We start from the raw sequence: 18,587 nt of genomic DNA, 5'->3' as shown, positions 1-18,587 counted from the left end.
AAAAAGACAAAAGAAAACAAAAGACAGACCTGGTTGAAGGAGGTCTCTTTGAGGGTCTGCGGGCCCCTCTCCATCATGGCGTGAAGGGGCTCCAGCACAGCAAACATACCCTTCACGTTGCGCTCGCCAAAGTAGAGGCGGGAGGCCTCCTCCAGGCCCTCGTGCCACATCTCGTGCCACAGAATGGCCACCCGGATCAGCTCCTCGCTCACCTGGGGAGACAGGAAGTGACTCATGCCTTGGGAAACAAGTACATTTTCTTCAGATTTATTGAAAATGAAATACAGAAATATATCATTTACATAATTATTCACACCCCTGAGTCAATACTCTGTAGAATCAGCTGTGAGTCTTTCTGGGTAAGCCTCTAAGAGCGTTCCACACCTGGATTGTGCAACATTTGCCCATTATTCTTTTCAAAATTCTTCAGGCCCTGTCAAATTCGTTGTTAATCATAGCTAGACAACAATTTTCAGGTCATGCAATAGGTTTTCGATTAGATTAAGTCAAAAGTGTAACTCGGCCACTCAGGAACATTCACCGTCTTCTTGGTAAGCAACTGCAGTGTTGATTTGGCCTTGCGTTATTGGTTATTTTCCCAAAAGGTGAATTAATCACCCAGTGTGGTGGAAAGCAGATTGAACCAGGTTTTCCTCTAGGATTTTGCCTGTGCTTAGTTCCATTCAGTTTATTTTTTGAAACACTCCCCAGTCCTTAACAATTACAAGCATACCCATTACATGAAGCAGCCACCACTATGCTTGAAAATATGGAGAGTGGTACTCAGTAATGTACTGTATTGTATTTGCCCAAAACATAACACTTTGTATTCAGGACAAAAAGTGAATTGCTTTGCCACATTGTTTGCAGTATTACTTTAGTGCCTTGTTGCAAACAGGATGCATGTTTTGGAATATTTTTTATTCCGTACAGGCTTCCTTCTTTGTCAATTAGGTTAGTACTGTGGAGAAACTACAATGTTTATCCATCCTCAGTTTTCTCCTATCACAGCCGTTAAACTGTTTCAAGTCACCATTGGCATTGTGAAATCCCTGAACGGTTTCCACCCTCTCTTGCAACCAAGTTAGGAAAGACACCTGTATTATAATTGTTTTTTTGGGGGGGGGTAGATCAGCTTTAATATTGCAGATAGATTGTAGCTTCCATCAATGTAGTTGTCTGCATCACTTCCAACCCCCATATACTTTTTTGCAAATATATATATATATATATATACACACACTACTGTTTAAAACTTTGGGGTCACTCAGAATTTTCCTTGATTTTGTCCATTAAAATAACATCAAATTGATTAGAAATACAGTGTAGACATTGTCCATCCAAAGTGTAATTATTAACTTCAACATGCTCAAAGGTATATTCAATGCATGATTTTTATTTTATTACCCATCTACCAATGTTAAACAATATTATGTGATTATGTGTTAAGTAAATGTTTTACTCCTGAACTTATCCAAATGTTAAATTCAGGCTGTAACACAACAAAATGTAGAATAAGTCAAGGGGATACTTTCTGAAGGCTCTGTATGTCTAAATGTTAAAACAGACTGTAACCACTTGTTGCTAGCTGTACTGTGAGGTAGTGAGGTGCACCGACAGGAATCACGTACCATGATCGCCTGCTGGACCAGTGTATTGCAGTGCTCACACATGTTCTTGAGGATCTTGTTAGCAGCATTGTGGCGGGCAGTGGTGGTTGACTTGGAGGCCACGGTCAACGGATAGATTAAAGCCTAGAAGAGGGTAGGGGGGGGTCGAGTGATCGAGAGGGAGGGAGAGTTAATCAACGCAATACCAGTTCAGAGATATGCGTCCTAGGCCATAGCTCCTAGCCTGGGTGCCAGCAGTATGTCATTACCTGGGGGTGGTAGCGCCCAATGTCGGTGAGCAGCTGGTGGATGAGGCGGCCAACCAGAGCACGGGGAGTGTCGATGCGGGCAATCAGCTGGGGGATCACCTGGAGACGAGGGGGCAAGAGAGGGAGACATCATTTTGTTAACACCACGGAGCAATGCAATGCGGAATTACTATCCAGTAACTATTCAGTTACTATCATCCTGTAAGAGACTTTATTGAATGACTATTTCATGGAAGATTCATGGCCCAAAACCAACATGGCCCCTGGGAATAATTCAGTTTTCTAGTACCCTTGACACAATCGACAGAACAATGAAAGCAAACCAAAAACATGCATGTGAGATGTGTACCTGTAGCCAGGTGTCTATCTGAATGGTTTTGATACCCTCTACCAGTGCCTCGTTGACTTCAGGCCAGTGTCCATAGTCAAACCAGAGGGTCAGGACCCTGGAGAAAGAAAACAGCATCATGTCAAAAACAGTCTCTTAAATCCATTGCATCTTTATTGACAGGTTCAGACGAAGAAAAAAAACAACAACCACAGTTTCCCAGAATTTCAAACCGCATTCGAAGCAAAACAAATTGACACCAAGCAATCAAATGCGCGCAGCGACACAAATTGGAATTGGAGCTCGTCTCTCTGCCACCAGAGGGCTTCCTTTCCACATATTTCAACTCTGCGTCTATCAGTGTTGTCGGTTTGGGCTTTCAGACTACTGGCCATCTCAGAGTAAGAGTGCTGATCTGGGATCAGGTGCTCCCTGTCCATCTAATCTTATTCATTATGATCTAAAAGGGATTTAGAAAAAGGGATTTATTTGACCTTTATTCACAAAGAGTCTTAAAAGGACACTCTTACTGACCGTTGTGGCTGCTTGGCGTGATGTATTGTTGTTTCTACCTTCTTGCCCTTTGTGCTGTTGTCTGTGCCCAATAATGTTTGTACCATGTTTTGTACTGCTACTATGCTGTACTGCTACTATGCTGTGCTGCTGCCATGTTGTGTTGCTACCATGTTGTTGTCATGTTGTGTTGCTACAATACTGTGTTTTCATGTGTTGTTGACTTGCTATGTTGTTGTATTAGGTATCTCTTTATGTAGTGTTGTGTTGTCTCTCTTGTTGCGATGTGTGTTTTGTCCTATATTTATATTTGATGTATTTTTAATCCCAGCCCCTGTCCCCGCAGGAGGCCTTTTGGTAGGCCGTCATTGTAAATAAGAATTTGTTCTTAACTGACTTGCCTAGTTAAATATAGGCCCTGGCCCCATGTGGGGACTCACCTCAGGGTGTCCTGGAGGTTGTTCCCTCTGGAGAGGGAGATTGAGCGGAAGAAGCCCTGGACAGCAGGAACCGTGTAGAGGAGTAACGTCTTGGAGAGGTCCTGAACTCACCAAACAACAGAGGGAGAATGAGGAAAAGGAAGAATTGCAAATGATTGTACCTTGATTTCAGCAAGCGAGGCATTCAGTCATAGTCCTAACTCAAACATTCTCCCATTGACATAAACGTGTGATTTATGCAACATTTGAAGCACAGGTCTGTCAAGTTAGTTTGAAATTTGTCCGGTAGTGAATAGCGAAAGGGCTGGTCAGCGTTAGTGGACGAGTATGGTGAAGGAGAATCTAAGATGGCCGCCTCCCTCACCTCGTTGGCCTTCTTCTGGCCCGGCGAGGGCACAGGGCTGTGCTCAGTGCTGTCTACCTCGCTGTCGCTGTTGCTGGCCTCGCTATTTGCGCTGGTGCCGCTGACGTGGCGCTTCTTCTTCTTTTCGTCCCGGCCCTGGTTCTGGTGCTTGTAGTGCAGCACTGCCTCAAAGTTCATCACCGCCCATGCGTGCCAGGCCTGCGGAAAAAGGTATGCCAGGTGAAGAAATATATATATTATTTTTATTTATTTATTATAAGACATAGAAAGTCTACATGTTGAAACATATGTTTGAACTTATGTTATCGCACTCATCGCATCAACTTCCAGTCCGTTAGACAATTAGTTTCCGGTTTACTGAAGGATTACGTGAGATGTCCTGGAGGAGTCCCTGGGGAATGTTCTGGGTCTAAACAGATGTCAATCATGTTTTCGGTTGTTACGTAATAAGCTACTGAGAGATGTGAGGAGGGGGGGCTCTCAATAGAGGAAGAGCGTGGCTTTCCTGCAGTGTGGGAATGGGCCCATACAAGCCCTTGGTTCCTTTCAAATCAACTCATGTCTCTAATAACATACAAACCTTATGTTAAGTAAATGGGGGAGTCAGCACGAGGTCCACAGCGTGAATGCTGATGGGAGTGACAGGGGTTGGAGGGGAGTGGTTAAACGTGAGAGGGTCACTGACCTTGTACCAGTTGCGGTCGTGCTCCGTGGAGTGGTTGTAGTACTGCAGCACTTTGGGGATGGTGCTCTCATTAATGCCCTGAAGACTGAGCTGCCACTCACCCAGCTTCAGGAAGCACCTAGGAAAGGAGGGAAGGAGGGATTGAGGGGGAGAGAGAGAGAGGGATAGGGAGAGACAGTCTTGGTCACTATACAGATTGTCAGCAGAATACGGCCCACGCTCGTTTAGTGTCTCAGAGTAGGAGTGCTGATCTCGATTCAGGTCCTCTCCTATCCATGTAATCTTATTTGTTTGTGATCTGAAAGGCATTTTTTGTTGGGTAAAGTCACTGCAACATTCTGTCTACTCCTCGACAGAAATGTGATAACATTTGCCATTGCGCTTTCTTTTAGGAATGACCCAGTGGTCATGGCCCAGTTCCAACATCTCTTCCAAATCATACAGCAAATGAGGGCATTTTTATTACCATAAAAACGGAGGAAGTTTTCCAGGCGAGGTTATAGCGCTTGTTCATGACCGCACAAATATAATATGGCTCTGATTTATCAATGAAAACATGCGTGACAGTATATGTTGCGTGCGACAGTTTGATAAACGCATATAATTTGTGACGCATGCAAATCCTAGGATCTCCACGCATGTCAGAATTTAGTACGGAATTTACACACTGTTGATAAATGAGCCCCCTGGTCCCAGATCAGCGCTCCTTTTCTGAGACGTTTGTGAATACGGGCCCAGGGCTGCATCAGAGTCTGATAAATTGCCTTAGCAACACACAATCATGTCAACAGCTATAAGGCCTGGTATGTGAGATGAAGCACTTACACTAAGTCTGTTACACTAGTTAGTTAGTGTGATGAATGCATTCAACGTGGTGTTTCCTGGCAGTCCATCTCCCCTCTCTAATGCCAGGCTCGTCCACACACTCCTCTCTACCATCTATTGCCTTGAATGGCCACTGACATGCTTACCTAGGCCTAAGGCCAAGATCTGTGGGACACTTCTGGAGAAAATGGATATTAACTGAATCCACGTTTAACTTTACTATGAGAAACGTCTGTTCTGTGGTGACAGTTTTAAAAGTATGTTGGGGAAGTTATCTTATACAATATGCTCGCTGTCATCACAAGTTGTCTGGGGGAGTTGGCAATGGATGTTCAACGCAGTACTAGTGCAAACCCTTAAAATAGAAGAGAATGATGGGAAAACGTGGAAATCGCGCAAAGACATTTATCATACTTAGGCGTCATTACTAAAAGCAGTGGCGCATTAGCTACTGAAAGGTTTTGGCATCACTTAAGTGATTTTCAATGTTTTATATTGGTGGTGAGTGTGAGGGAACATTGCCTCGTGGTCGGTCTTCCCAGTGGTTGTGCTTGCCATATCAATCATCATAAAAAAAAACACAGACACTCGAGGCAAACTGCCAAATAATCGAGTCGTGTTTGATTTACATGGGCCAAGCTCGTGATTGGTTTATAACACGCCCGACCAGGAACTGGTGAATCCTGCGCAGGCATCCGTCCCTCAGCTCCTAACTGTACACTGCACCCGTTTCCAGAAAGCACTTCTAATAAATGATCCATTAGCATTGCGTAACGCTGCGGAGCGCTTTTTCCATGTGAAAATACAGTACTGGTTCAGTTCACCTCTGACAAACCGCTTCAGGGAAAAACACAGTAAAACCGTCTGCATGGGAGAACCACTAGTGCCAGAAGTGCTTCTCTGTTACCACAGGAACTCAGACCGGAGATTGCAGGTCTTATCATGATCATTGCGTCGTAACATGCAAATACATATCGCTGAAATTACAATGAATTATTTCGGTGTGTGTGTGCGTGTGTGTATAGACCAGGTGTACGCCATTCCACAGTGCCAACCCATTTGCAGGAAAGTGTGTCAGCACGTCTGGAATAAAACAGTGGAGACAAACATTCCACAGACAAATAGAATCTGGAAGTGCAACAGCAAGTATGAAACACTCCTGGTTTCCTGTTAGCTTGTTGCCTCATAAGAATTATGAGGTATGTATATATGTGTGTTTGTGTGCATTGTGTGTGCGCCTCTAAGATGAGTGTTTTACTGTAAGAAGGCTCGTCTCCTGTGTGTGTGTGTGTGTGTGTGTGTGTGTGTGTGTGTGTGTGTGTGTGTGTGTGTTCGTCTGCTGACCAAAGTTTCAATACATCCAACCCATAAAGCTCAAGCACAGTTTTTTTTTTTACCCCTGGTTGTGTTCATTTGGAGGCTGACGTGAAACGCAGTATTTTACTGAGTAATATCTCACACAAAACCTGGTGTGTCAGAAGTAAACTTTCCCCCAAAATAACTGGCCTCTGAGATTCCCTCTGGCGCTCATTTGAAGTCCGCTCCATGAAGGAGAGCGGTTTGGGGAATGGGGATCGTGCAGGAAGTATTTTCATGGGCCCGTCAACCATACAAACAACCTCCTTAGGCTATCATGCCTTGTAGAGGCATTCTGAAAACGGGAGTCTTTCTATATTTAATCTGTTGACGCACAAAACAGAAATACATGCGACGAGCAATGGTGATTGGGAGCATTGCAAAAAAGGGTGTTGTTGCAAATGGGAAGAGCTTCCAACAGGAATAGAGAAAAACCTCTAGTCCCTTTCTGCCCATAACTGATCTCTATTCAGCTTTGTCCATCCCCAGTTCTAACCTTGGCCGTCAGGCTAAACCACAGCACAGATCCTGGACCAGCTGCTCATGTTACTCGTCCACTGCTATTGTTCAGCATTCGTACGCTGAAGGTGTAGTTGGGCAGCCATTTTGTGTCAAAACACAAAACAGCAACTATTCTTAAAGAGAGAAGAGGTGAGGATGGTAGAATGTGACAGGAGACAGGGTGAAGAGGCAGAGGGCAACACCCGGCCAGTATGGGACACTCTGGGCTGGGGTGTGGGTGTAGGCCCAGCCAGGTGCTGACAGTTCTCACTTGCCAGAGACACACCTGGTTTCCAGTACCCGTCGGCACAATGTCACATTTGGTTGAAGATAAGTAGCTGGATTCTTGGATGCCCGTTGGCTGAGGGGTGAGTGATTGCGCAGAATGAAAAGAGAGAAAACTTGTCCGGGTTTGCAAAACTAAATGCCAGTACAAGGAGCGAGGGAGGGAGTGGAGGAATATTACGACCAGGGTTGGGTCACGGTCATGGTGAAAGAGCACAACTCTCTGTACGTGACCCTTTTAGGTGAGAGAGAACATGAGGGCTGGGAAAAGGTGTGTGTGTAAAAAAGAATTCAAGCACACAGTGCAATAAAAACACGAGCCCCCCACCACCCCCCTAATGTAGTTGTGGAAGGAGTCCTGACCTGGCCATAAGCTTGTGGAGCTCCTGCTTGTGTTGCTGGTCCTCGGCGGCGATGGCATGCTGGGCCTGCTGCTGCATCCCCTGGACAAAGTGCTGCATGTGCTGGAAGGCTTCGATCTGATGGGGGACAGAGGGACAAACGGTGGGGGGGGGGGGAGGCAAGGGACTCTCATTCAAAACAGGGATTTAACTCAACTCTCTGTGAATGCTGTCGCCAACCTTAAGCAACCGAAAACTAAAATCTGCATTCTTATAGAACCTAACGCCTCACCGTTTCAAAACGTTTGTGTGTGTGAGCATCTACATATCGACCGGTCCCCCTGTTGCTCTAATGGTGTGGTTGGAATGATGTGATTTTTCACTGCATTTATGCTCTTCATTTCAGTTGATTCACTAACACATAACAGTCCACAATATTTAATGAACCTACACATTACAGCCCTGCATTTCCTTACGTTGCACAACAATGAGAAAACAACATTTTCTTCAGCTACAGAGAAAGCCTGTAACAACGGTATAGCTACTATACCTTGTGTTGGCTCTTCCACATGTACTTCATGTAGGCATAGGTAACGTGGGGGTGGGCGGTGGGCAGCGGGTGGTCCAGCTGCTTCGAGGGGTCCACCCCCAGGAGAAGGACCAGGGTCTTGTGGGCCAACGCCTGGGAGAAAAGAGATTCACATTGATCCATTTCTATCATAATACAAAACCTCACACACGCACAAACCCAAACTGTACACACGAGGCTAGGTGCAGCATAGTGTCAGCCGCAGAGCAGCGCCAAAGTTGAAGAAAGGGGCTCAACGGTGGAAACCTGAAGGTCAGTCTCCTATAGCCCACTCAGACCTCTAGTCAGGGACCCCCAGCCATTTCACATAGGTGATCTTTTCCAGAGCTAGCACGCCTAATTCAACTAATCATCAAGCTCTTGATTAGGTGAATCAGGTTTGCTAGTTAACAGCTCCAACAATATTGTGAAAGTCCTGAGGAAATGTTTGAGAACCACCGCCCTGCCCTAGCTTCCAACTCCCATGGACATACAGACCCCCAGATTTCCCCAGGCTCATTTGAACCTCTTGCTAAATAAATAGCTTAAGTATACCACACTACTGTGGAAGGAGTAACTAACCATTGACCCCTGTGGAAGGGCCTTTTCAAACACTGCAGGCATTCTTTTAGATGTTGCTCGTTTGCCCACAATCACGTTCTTCGCTCGCTGATTGATGTTCGCTCCTGTGAGTGAAAACCTCTACAATTCTCTGACATCATACCGGAATGTTCTGAAAGGATTGTGTTACAATTGGAAAGCTGGTTGGGTGCCTGCAATCCACCACAATCACTTGCAATAAAACTGGCACCAGGGAGGGAAAACGGTGACACTTTCATTAAATGGGTTTGAGGTACGGTTTCTAAACAGTGCGATTTCTGAGAGGTGCGTTTAATTTGCACAGTCGATCCAGTGAGAGCTGAGTTCACTGGAAAAATAGGGATGTCAGTAAGAATCCAAATCCAGTAGAATAGATTCCCCCTCGGAATGACACAAACCCTTTAAAGAACCGTTTTACCAAATTCCTTCCATTCTGGTTGTACTAATGTCAAGTGACAATGACATCACTTGAACTCAACTTGATACAACAGCTTATAGCTTGTATCTGAAAGGAAATGCATTAGTTAAAAACAAGCCGATTGCCAAACAAGCTGGTCACTAAAAAATCGTGTTGCTGTTGCCATTTATTATTTGTTATTATTAAAATAATAATAATAATTACCCCCTTTTTCTCTCCAATTCCGTGGTATCCAATTGTTAGTCGTTACTATCTTGTCTCATCACTACAACTGCCGTACGGGCTCGGGAGAGACAAAGGTCGAGAGCCATGCGTACTCCGAAACACAACCCAACCAAGCCGCACTGCTTCTTAACACAGCACGCATCCAACCCAGAAGCCAGGCGCACCAATGTGTCGGAGGAAACACCGTACGCCGAGCGACCTAGTCAGCGTGCACTGCGCCCGGCCCGCCACAGGAGTCGCTAGAGCGCGATGAGACAAGGATATCCCTACCGGCCAAACCCTCCCTAACCCGGACGACGCTCGGCCAATTGTGCGTCGCCCCATGGACCTCCCGGTCGCGGCCGGCTGCGACAGAGCCTGGGCTCGAACCCAGAGTCTCTGGTGGCACAGCTAGCAATGCGATGCAGTGCCTTAGACCACTGCGCCAGCCGGGAGGACCCGTTGTTGCCATTTATGACAAAGAAATTGACACCCAGATACCGGTGAATGTTCCCTTTGTTTTATTGAGTGCAACATTTTGTCCAGGTCTTTGTAAGGCCATTGTAAATGTTACACTTCATAAAACGTGAGCTGAACAACGGAGTGCATCAAATCATGCTTTCATACTACATGTTTTTGCAAGGATAACTGGTTGATGGTGGAGACTAAGCGGTTGAAAAAAAATAACCCTTACTGACATACCTATTTTGAACCATTTGGCAAATGACCCATAAGCTGTTCCTGTGCTAGTGAACTCACCAGGCGCCCACTCTTGCCACAGAGACTGGCGTACTTGAGCCAGGTCCGCATGTCCTCGTGGGGGTTGATGACCAGCGATCGAACCATTAAGATCCTCTGCCAGTCCTCCACGATCCGCTGGCAACCCTAAAGACGGAGAAACAAAGAGCAATCAATCAATGATATAATTATTATTTGATTAATCAATCACATATACTTACAGAAAACATTTGACCTCTCTCGTTGCCAACAAAGGGTATATAACAAAGTATTGAGATAAACCTTTGTTATTGACCAAATACTTATTTTCCACCATAATTTGCAAATAAATTCATTAAAAATCCTACAATGAGATTTTCTGGATTTTTTTCCTCATTTTGTCTGTCATAGTTGAAATGTACCCATGATGAAAATTACAGGCCTCATCTTTTTAAGTGGGAGAACTTGCACAATTGGTGGCTGACTAAATACTTTTTTTGCCCCACTGTATGTAAGAATACTGTTCATTGACAACAGCTCAGCTCAACACCCCACTGTATATATATATAATATATAAAAAAGTCTCAACGTCAACAGTGAAGAAGTGACTCCGGGATGCTGTACTGATAAGCAGAGTTGCAAAGAAAAATACATATCTCAGACAGGCCAAAAAAAAAAAAAAAAAATTAAGATGGGCAAAAGACCAGACACAGGACAGAGGAACTCTGCCTAGAAGGCCAGCATCCCGGAGTCGGCTCTTCACTGTTGACGTTGAGACTGGTGTTTTGCGGGTACTATTTAATGAAGCTGCCAGTTGAGGACTTGTGAGGCGTCTGTTTCACAAACTAGACACTCTAATGTAATTGTCCTCTTGCTCAGTTGTGCACCGGGGCCTCCCACTCCTCTTTCTATTCTGCTTAGAGACAGTTTGCGCTGTTCTGTGAAGGGATAAGTACACAGCGTTGTACGAGATTTTCAGTTTCTTGGAAATTCCTTGCATGGAATAGCCTTCATTTCTCAGAACAAGAATAGACTCACAAGTTTCAGAAAAAAAGCCTTTGTTTCTGGCCTGTTAGCATCCCACGAATGCTGATGCTCCAGACGCTCAACTAGTCTAAAGAAGGACAGTTTTATTGCTTATTTAATCATCACAACTGTTTTCAGCTGTGATAACATAACTGCAAAGGGGTTTTCTAATGATCAATTAGCCTTTTAAAATGATAAACTTGGATTAGCTAACACACCGTGCCATTGGAACACAGGAGTGATGGTTGCTGATAATGGGCCTCTATTCAACTATGTAGATATTCCATAAAAGAAAATCTGCCATTTCCAGCTACAATAGTCATTTCCAACATTAACAATGTCTACATTGTATTTCTGATCAATGTGATGTTATTTTAATGGGCAATTTGTTTTCTTTTCTTTAAAAAACAAAGACATTTCTAAGTGACCCCAAACTTTTGGACAGTAGTTTATATATATAACCTAAGCAAAAAAATAAACGTCCTCTCACTGTCAACTGCGTTTATTTTCAGCAAACTTAACATGTGTAAATATTTGTATGAACATAAGATTCAACAACTGAGACACAAACTGAACAAGTTCCTCAGACACACACAGAACGAGCAGTATGGCTGGTGGCATTGTCATGCTGGAGGATCAAGTCAGGATGAGCCTGCAGGAAGTGAACCACATGGGGGAGGAGGATGTCTTCCTTGTAACGCACAGCGTTGAAAATGCCTGCAATGACAACAAGCTCAGTCCGATAATGCTGTGACACATCGCCCCAGACCATGACGGACCCTCCACTTCCAAATCGATCCCGCTCCAGAGTACAGGCCTCGGTGTAACCCTCATTCGTTCAACGATAAATGTGAATCCGACCATCACCCCTGGAGAGACAAAACCACGAATCGTCAGTGAAGAGCACTTTTTGCCTGTCCTGTCTGGTCCAGCGACGACTTTGCCAGTAATGTCTGTTGAGCACCTGCTTTACAACAGACCTACAAGCCCTCAGTCCAGCCTCTCTCAGCCTATTGTGGTCAGTCTGAGCACTGATGGAGGGATTGTGCGTTCCTGGTGTAACTCGGGCAGTTGTTGCCATCCTGTACCTGTCCCGCAGGTGTGATGTTCGGATGTACCGATTCTGTGCAGGTGTTGTTACACCTGTCCATCCTGTCTCCCTGTAGCGCTGTCTTAGGCATCTCACAGTACGGACATTGCAATTTATTGCCCTGGCTACATCTGTCGTCCTCATGCCTCCTCGCAGCATGCCAAAGGCACGTTCACGCAGATGAGCAGGAACCCAGGGCATCTTTCTTTTGGTGTTTTTCCAGAGTTGGTAGATAGGCCTCTTTAGTGTCCTAAGTTTTCATAACTGTGACCTTACTGTCTGTAAGCTATTAGTGTCTTAACAACCATTCCACAGGTGCATGTTCATTAATTGCATGGGTAACAGTGTTATAACCCTTTACAACGAAGATCCGTGAAGTTATTTGGCTTTTTACGAATTATCTTTGAAAGACAGGGTCCTGAAAAATGGACATTTCTTTTTTTTGCTGAGTTAAAAATATATAAATATATGCTGGGAGAGCTAGACCTCTTTTTATTTTGTGTTCCCCTTTGTGGTTTTCTCCACATTTATTTTCACTCCCTAACATAAATTGGTGTGGGTTTTCTTTTCTCTTGATTTGCATGTTATCAGGCAAGTCTAGTGGGCTTCCATGGTGGGTGTTTAAGACCCTACTCAAGTTTTCTTAGCCAGAACCAAGTCAGTAGGCACCCCCATGGATGCTTCTCTCACACACACACACACACACACACACACACACACACACACACACACACACACACACACACACACACACACACACACACACACACACACACACACACACACACACACACACACACACAACTTATATAAATACATACAAATAAAAATATATTTTCCTTTATTATTTCCCACAAACCCTACCACCCTTCCCCTAATTGGAGTCAACTAATAAACAACAACACTTAGGCTTCTACTTCCAGCTTATATACACTAGATACATTTTACAGACGCAATCTATTTTTCAAAAGTTATATTTTGTTTGTTTTTAGTCCTGGCCATCCTCTAACCTCAACCTTTCCCATCTATTTCTGATGTCCATCCAGCTTTATTTCTATTTGCCATATATTTTTAACAGTGCTATTTCACAAAAGTTCTGAACCTATATACGTTTTACGGACACAGTATGTTTTACATGAGTTATCTTGTTGTTATTAGTCCCACCCTTCAGCTCCATTCAACCCCTCCCATCTATCTCTTAACACCATCCATATTGGATTTCTATTTGCCATTTTCAACTGTGCTGCGATGCTTCACAAAAGTTTGGAACATTTCTATTCTCATAGTTTCTACAGATTGTAAATGAAAGATAAACATGTTTGCTAAAATGATTATTATATTATTAATCGATTGACTATGACTTTTCAAATCACCAAGTATTGCTAGCCGCTCTTAAATAGCACCTGTGCCAGCACTGGTGAAACTAACTACTGACTAGCGAGGCGACAGGTGCAACACATCCTGACCAACGAGGATGATTCCAATCAGGGAAAACCACATGCAAACAGAACCAAACTCATGTCAAAAATGAAATAGAGCAAAACCCCAAAACCTATAACAATCTTAAAGAACTTTTTAAGAGGCCCCAGACTTTTATGTCAGGACACATGGTTCTCGTCTCAGGTGGTTGGTGCTCAGTTCACAGAAATGCTTTCCACTTCATTCCAGGGGTGCATCCCGAATGGCACCCAATTCCCTATATAGTGCACAACTTTTGAAAGGGAATAGGGTGCCATTTAGGACACAGCCCAGGTCGTTTGATGGAGGCGTGTGCGACTCTCTTGACAGATGTGTCGGGTTATTCGCCAGTAAATCACAGGAGAAGAAGAGCCCGTCAACATTTCACCCTGAGACTCTGGTGCTGCCATTAAACTAGCCCTGTTTTGTCTGCTGGAGCCTCGCAATCCAACCCCCCCCCACCTCCTCTTCTTTTATGAATGGAAAGAGTGGAACCATCAAGACCTTTCACTACACAAGGACATGAGGAGGGTTTAGGGGTTTATATATTCCCCTGGAATACGTGACAGGCATTAAGGTCTTATGGAGAAGTAAATAATAGCCTTGTTGGTGTCTATGCAACTAATTCAATCACTTTTTGACAACATCTCTTTTGATTTAAACAAAACTTCCCATACATGTTTGCCCATGGAATAAGTCACTTTTTGGACTGGAATGACAAAACATTCAGGAGATAAGGTGCTCAAATTGAACCATTTTGTATACCCCACCACAGCAGTTTGCCAAAAGAAATGAAAAGACTCTCAGACCATGAGAAACAAGATTCTCTGGTCCAATAAAACCAAAGATTGAATTATTTGGCATGAGTGCCAAGCGTCACACCTGGAGGAAACCTGGCACCATCCCGAAGGTGAAGCATGGTGGTGGCAGCATCATGGTGTGGGGATGTTTTTCAGTAGCAAGGACTGGGAGACTAGTTAGGATCAAGGGAAAGATGAATGAAGCAAAGTACAGGGAGATCCTTGATGAAAACCTGCACCAAAGCGCTCAGGACCTCAGACTGGGGCGAAGGTTCACCTTCCAACAGGACAACAACCCTAAGCACACAGCCAAGACAACACAGGAATGGCTTCGGGACAAGTCTCAATGTCCTCGAGTGGCCCAGCCAGAGCCCAAACTTGAACCTGATCTAACATCTCTAGAGAGACCTGAAAATGGCTGCGCAGTGACACTCCCCATCCAACCTGACAGAGCTTGAGAGAATCTGCAGAGGAACAGGAGAAACTCACCAAATTCAGGTGTGCCAAGCTTGTAGTATCATACCCAAGAACACTCGAAGCCGTAATCGCTGCTTCAACAAAGTACTGGGTAAAGAGTCTGAATACTAATGTAAATACAATATAATTTTTTGAGCAAACATTTCTAAAAACTTGTTTTTGCTTTGTTATTATAGGGTATTGTGTGTAGATTGATGAGAAAAAAAACAAATGAATCCATTTTAGCATTATGGTGTAACAACAAAATGTGGAAAAAGTCAAGGGGTCTGAAAACACTGTATGCACTGCACTGTATGTTGTAGCTTAGACCCTACTTAATCTGAGGCTTTTTTGTCGTGCCTGCCATTGGTTGCGACACATACTCTTGAATACAATGTGGGCATGATTTCAATCATAGAATTTGACCTATTGTAATTTTAACTTCTAATTACTACCACAAAGATGCATGCCGGTCCACCCACCATCCAATGTCAAATTAAATGTTCATGTCTATTCTACTATCAACCTTTCCATTATTTTAATAGGTTTCCTATGGAGGTTTGACAGTATAATTAAAACTGATATTGTAACGGTTTTCGTCTGGTGATGGAGAAGATGACCACGGTGCAACGTGGTAAGTGTTCTTCATATTTTAATTGAACAAACTGAACACTACACAACATAATAACGAAGAGAAAACGAAACAGTTGCCAGGTGAACAGACACTAAACAGACATTAACCACCCATAAACAAGAGTGGGAAAACAGGCTACCAAAGTATGGTTCTCAATCAGAGACAATGATTGACAGCTGAACCATACCAGGCCAAACACATAGAAATACCCAACATAGAACAAAAACATCGAATGCCCACCCCAACTCACGCCCTGACCAACCTAAAATAGAAACATACAAAAGGTCAGGACGTGACAGATATTCCCATTCAAGTTAACATTCTCTGATGTGTGGACTTCCAAACGTCCTTGTGGTATCATTTGAAGGTGAAAATGTAAATGTTATTCCCATTTTAGTCCATTTATCAGCCAAAGCATGACACCCAACCTGTATTCCTTTCCAATGATGAAGACATGGATGCCTCATGGTATGGTGGGGTATGCAAAATGGTTCAACTTTGAGCACCTTTATCTCTTGAATATTTTGACACTGAGTGAGCACTTCTACATTGGGCAAATACACTGAACAAAAATATAAACGCAACATGTAAAGTGCCATGTTTCAAAGATTCCTGAAGTGTTTCATACGCACAAAAATCGTATTTCTCTCAAATGCTGTTCACAAATTTGTTTACATTCCTGTTAGTGAACTTTTCTCCTTTGCCAAGACAATCCATCCACCTGTATGATGTGGCATATCAAGAAGCTGATTAAACAGCATGATCATTAGAGGTACACTTTGAGCATGTTTGGGATGCTCTAGATCGAGGTGTACGACAGAATGTTCCAGCTCCCGTCAATATCCTGCAATTTCGCTGCATGAGGCAAACGGTGGTCACACCAGGTACTGACTGACTGGTTTTCTGATTTACACCCCTACTTAAAAAAAGGTATCTTTGACAAACAGATGCATGTTTGTGTGAGAGTGAGTGAGAGAGTGAGTGTGAGTGAGAGAGTGAGAGTGAGAGAGTGAGAGAGAGAGATTGAAGGTGTGTGTTGTGTGTGAGTGAGCACACACGTACGTGCCTATCTTGGGTGAAGTCTCCAAATGTCAGGAACACTTGAGCTCACAGAGACAGAGAGAAGAGACAGAAAAGAGAAGAGACAGACCAGAGAAGAGAGAGACAGACCAGTGGAGAGACAGACCAGAGAAGACAGAGAAGAGACAGAGACAGACCAGAGAAGAGACAGACCAGAGAAGAGACAGACCAGAGAAGAGACAAACAGACCAGAGAAGAGACAGAAGAGACAGACCAGAGAAGAGACAGAAGAGACAGACCAGAGAAGAGACAGAAGAGATAGACCAGAGAAGAGACAGACCAGAGAAGAGACAGACAAGAGAAGAGACAGACAAGAGAAGAGACAGACAAGAGAAGAGACAGAAGAGACAGACCAGAGAAGAGACAGAAGAGACAGACAAGAGAAGAGACAGAAGAGACAGACAAGAGAAGAGACAGACAAGAGAAGAGACAGACAAGAGAAGAGACAGAAGAGACAGACCAGGGAAGAGACAGACAAGAGAAGAGACAGAAGAGACAGACCAGAGAAGAGACAGACAAGAGAAGAGACAGACAAGAGAAGAGACAGACAAGAGAAGAGACAGACAAGAGAAGAGACAGAAGAGACAGACCAGAGAAGAGAGAGACAAGAGAAGAGACAGAAGAGACAGACCAGAGATGAGAGAGACAAGAGAAGAGACAGACCAGGGAAGAGAAGAGACAGACCAGGGAAGAGAAGAGACAGACCAGAGAAGAGACAGACAGACCAGAGAAGAGACAGACAGACCAGAGAAGAGACAGACAGACCAGAGAAGAGACAGACAAGAGAAGAGACAGATCAGAGAAGAGACAGAAGAGACAGACCAGGGAAGAGACAGACAAGAGAAGAGACAGAAGAGACAGACCAGAGAAGAGACAGACCAGAGAAGAGACAGAAGAGATAGACCAGAGAAGAGACAGACAAGAGAAGAGACAGACAAGAGAAGAGACAGACAAGAGAAGAGACAGACCAGAGAAGAGACAGACAAGAGAAGAGACAGAAGAGACAGACCAGAGAAGAGAGAGACAAGAGAAGAGACAGACCAGGGAAGAGAAGAGACAGACAAGGGAAGAGAAGAGACAGACCAGGGAAGAGAAGAGACAGACCAGAGAAGAGACAGACCAGAGAAGAGACAGACCAGAGAAGAGACAGACAGACCAGAGAAGAGACAGACAAGAGAAGAGACAGACCAGAGAAGAGACAGACCAGAGAAGAGACAGACCAGAGAAGAGACAGACCAGAGAAGAGACAGACCACAGAAGAGACAGACCACAGAAGAGACAGACCACAGAAGAGACAGACCAGAGAAGAGACAGACCAGAGAAGAGACAGACAGACCAGAGAAGAGACAGAAGAGACAGACCAGAGAAGAGACAGAAGAGACAGACCAGAGAAGAGACAGAAGAGACAGACCAGAGAAGAGACAGACCAGAGAAGAGACAGACCAGAGAAGAGACAGACAAGAGAAGAGACAGACCAGAGAAGAGACAGACCAGAGAAGAGACAGACCAGAGAAGAGACAGACCAGAGAAGAGACAGACAGACCAGAGAAGAGACAGAAGAGACAGACCAGAGAAGAGAGAGACAAGAGAAGAGACAGAAGAGACAGACCAGAGATGAGAGAGACAAGAGAAGAGACAGACCAGGGAAGAGAAGAGACAGACCAGAGAAGAGACAGACAAGAGAAGAGACAGACAGACCAGAGAAGAGACAGACAGACCAGAGAAGAGACAGACAGACCAGAGAAGAGACAGACCAGAGAAGAGACAGACCAGAGAAGAGACAGACAAGAGAAGAGACAGAAGAGACAGACCAGAGAAGAGACAGACCAGAGAAGAGACAGAAGAGATAGACCAGAGAAGAGACAGACAAGAGAAGAGACAGACAAGAGAAGAGACAGACAAGAGAAGAGACAGACAAGAGAAGAGACAGACCAGAGAAGAGACAGACAAGAGAAGAGACAGAAGAGACAGACCAGAGAAGAGAGAGACAAGAGAAGAGACAGACCAGGGAAGAGAAGA

The 18,587-nt window shown here is 44.3% G+C and overlaps 1 protein-coding gene across 4 annotated transcripts in view; it reads right to left on the bottom strand.

Annotated features, from left to right (window-relative positions):
• The window catches only part of mtor (mechanistic target of rapamycin kinase), a 127,595-nt gene that overhangs the window by 9,931 nt on the left and 99,077 nt on the right, over positions 1 to 18,587 (bottom strand). For all 4 annotated transcript variants that reach the window (XM_035740983.2, XM_035740985.2, XM_035740984.2 and 1 more), the window contains 10 exons: positions 10,067 to 10,192; positions 8,068 to 8,199; positions 7,540 to 7,655; positions 4,210 to 4,327; positions 3,525 to 3,722; positions 3,161 to 3,261; positions 2,229 to 2,325; positions 1,880 to 1,978; positions 1,632 to 1,754; positions 30 to 212 (listed from right to left, as the gene is read on the bottom strand). In XM_035740983.2, the coding sequence (XP_035596876.1) occupies positions 30 to 212; positions 1,632 to 1,754; positions 1,880 to 1,978; positions 2,229 to 2,325; positions 3,161 to 3,261; positions 3,525 to 3,722; positions 4,210 to 4,327; positions 7,540 to 7,655; positions 8,068 to 8,199; positions 10,067 to 10,192 (1,293 nt within the window). The remainder of the gene's footprint in view (positions 1 to 29; positions 213 to 1,631; positions 1,755 to 1,879; positions 1,979 to 2,228; positions 2,326 to 3,160; positions 3,262 to 3,524; positions 3,723 to 4,209; positions 4,328 to 7,539; positions 7,656 to 8,067; positions 8,200 to 10,066; positions 10,193 to 18,587) is intronic.

This window comes from Oncorhynchus keta, chromosome 28, assembly GCF_023373465.1.
Source record: "Oncorhynchus keta strain PuntledgeMale-10-30-2019 chromosome 28, Oket_V2, whole genome shotgun sequence".
NCBI lineage: Eukaryota > Metazoa > Chordata > Actinopteri > Salmoniformes > Salmonidae > Oncorhynchus > Oncorhynchus keta.
The sequence above is the reverse complement of the archived record's forward strand: the minus strand, read 5'-3'. Positions and strand labels throughout refer to the sequence as shown.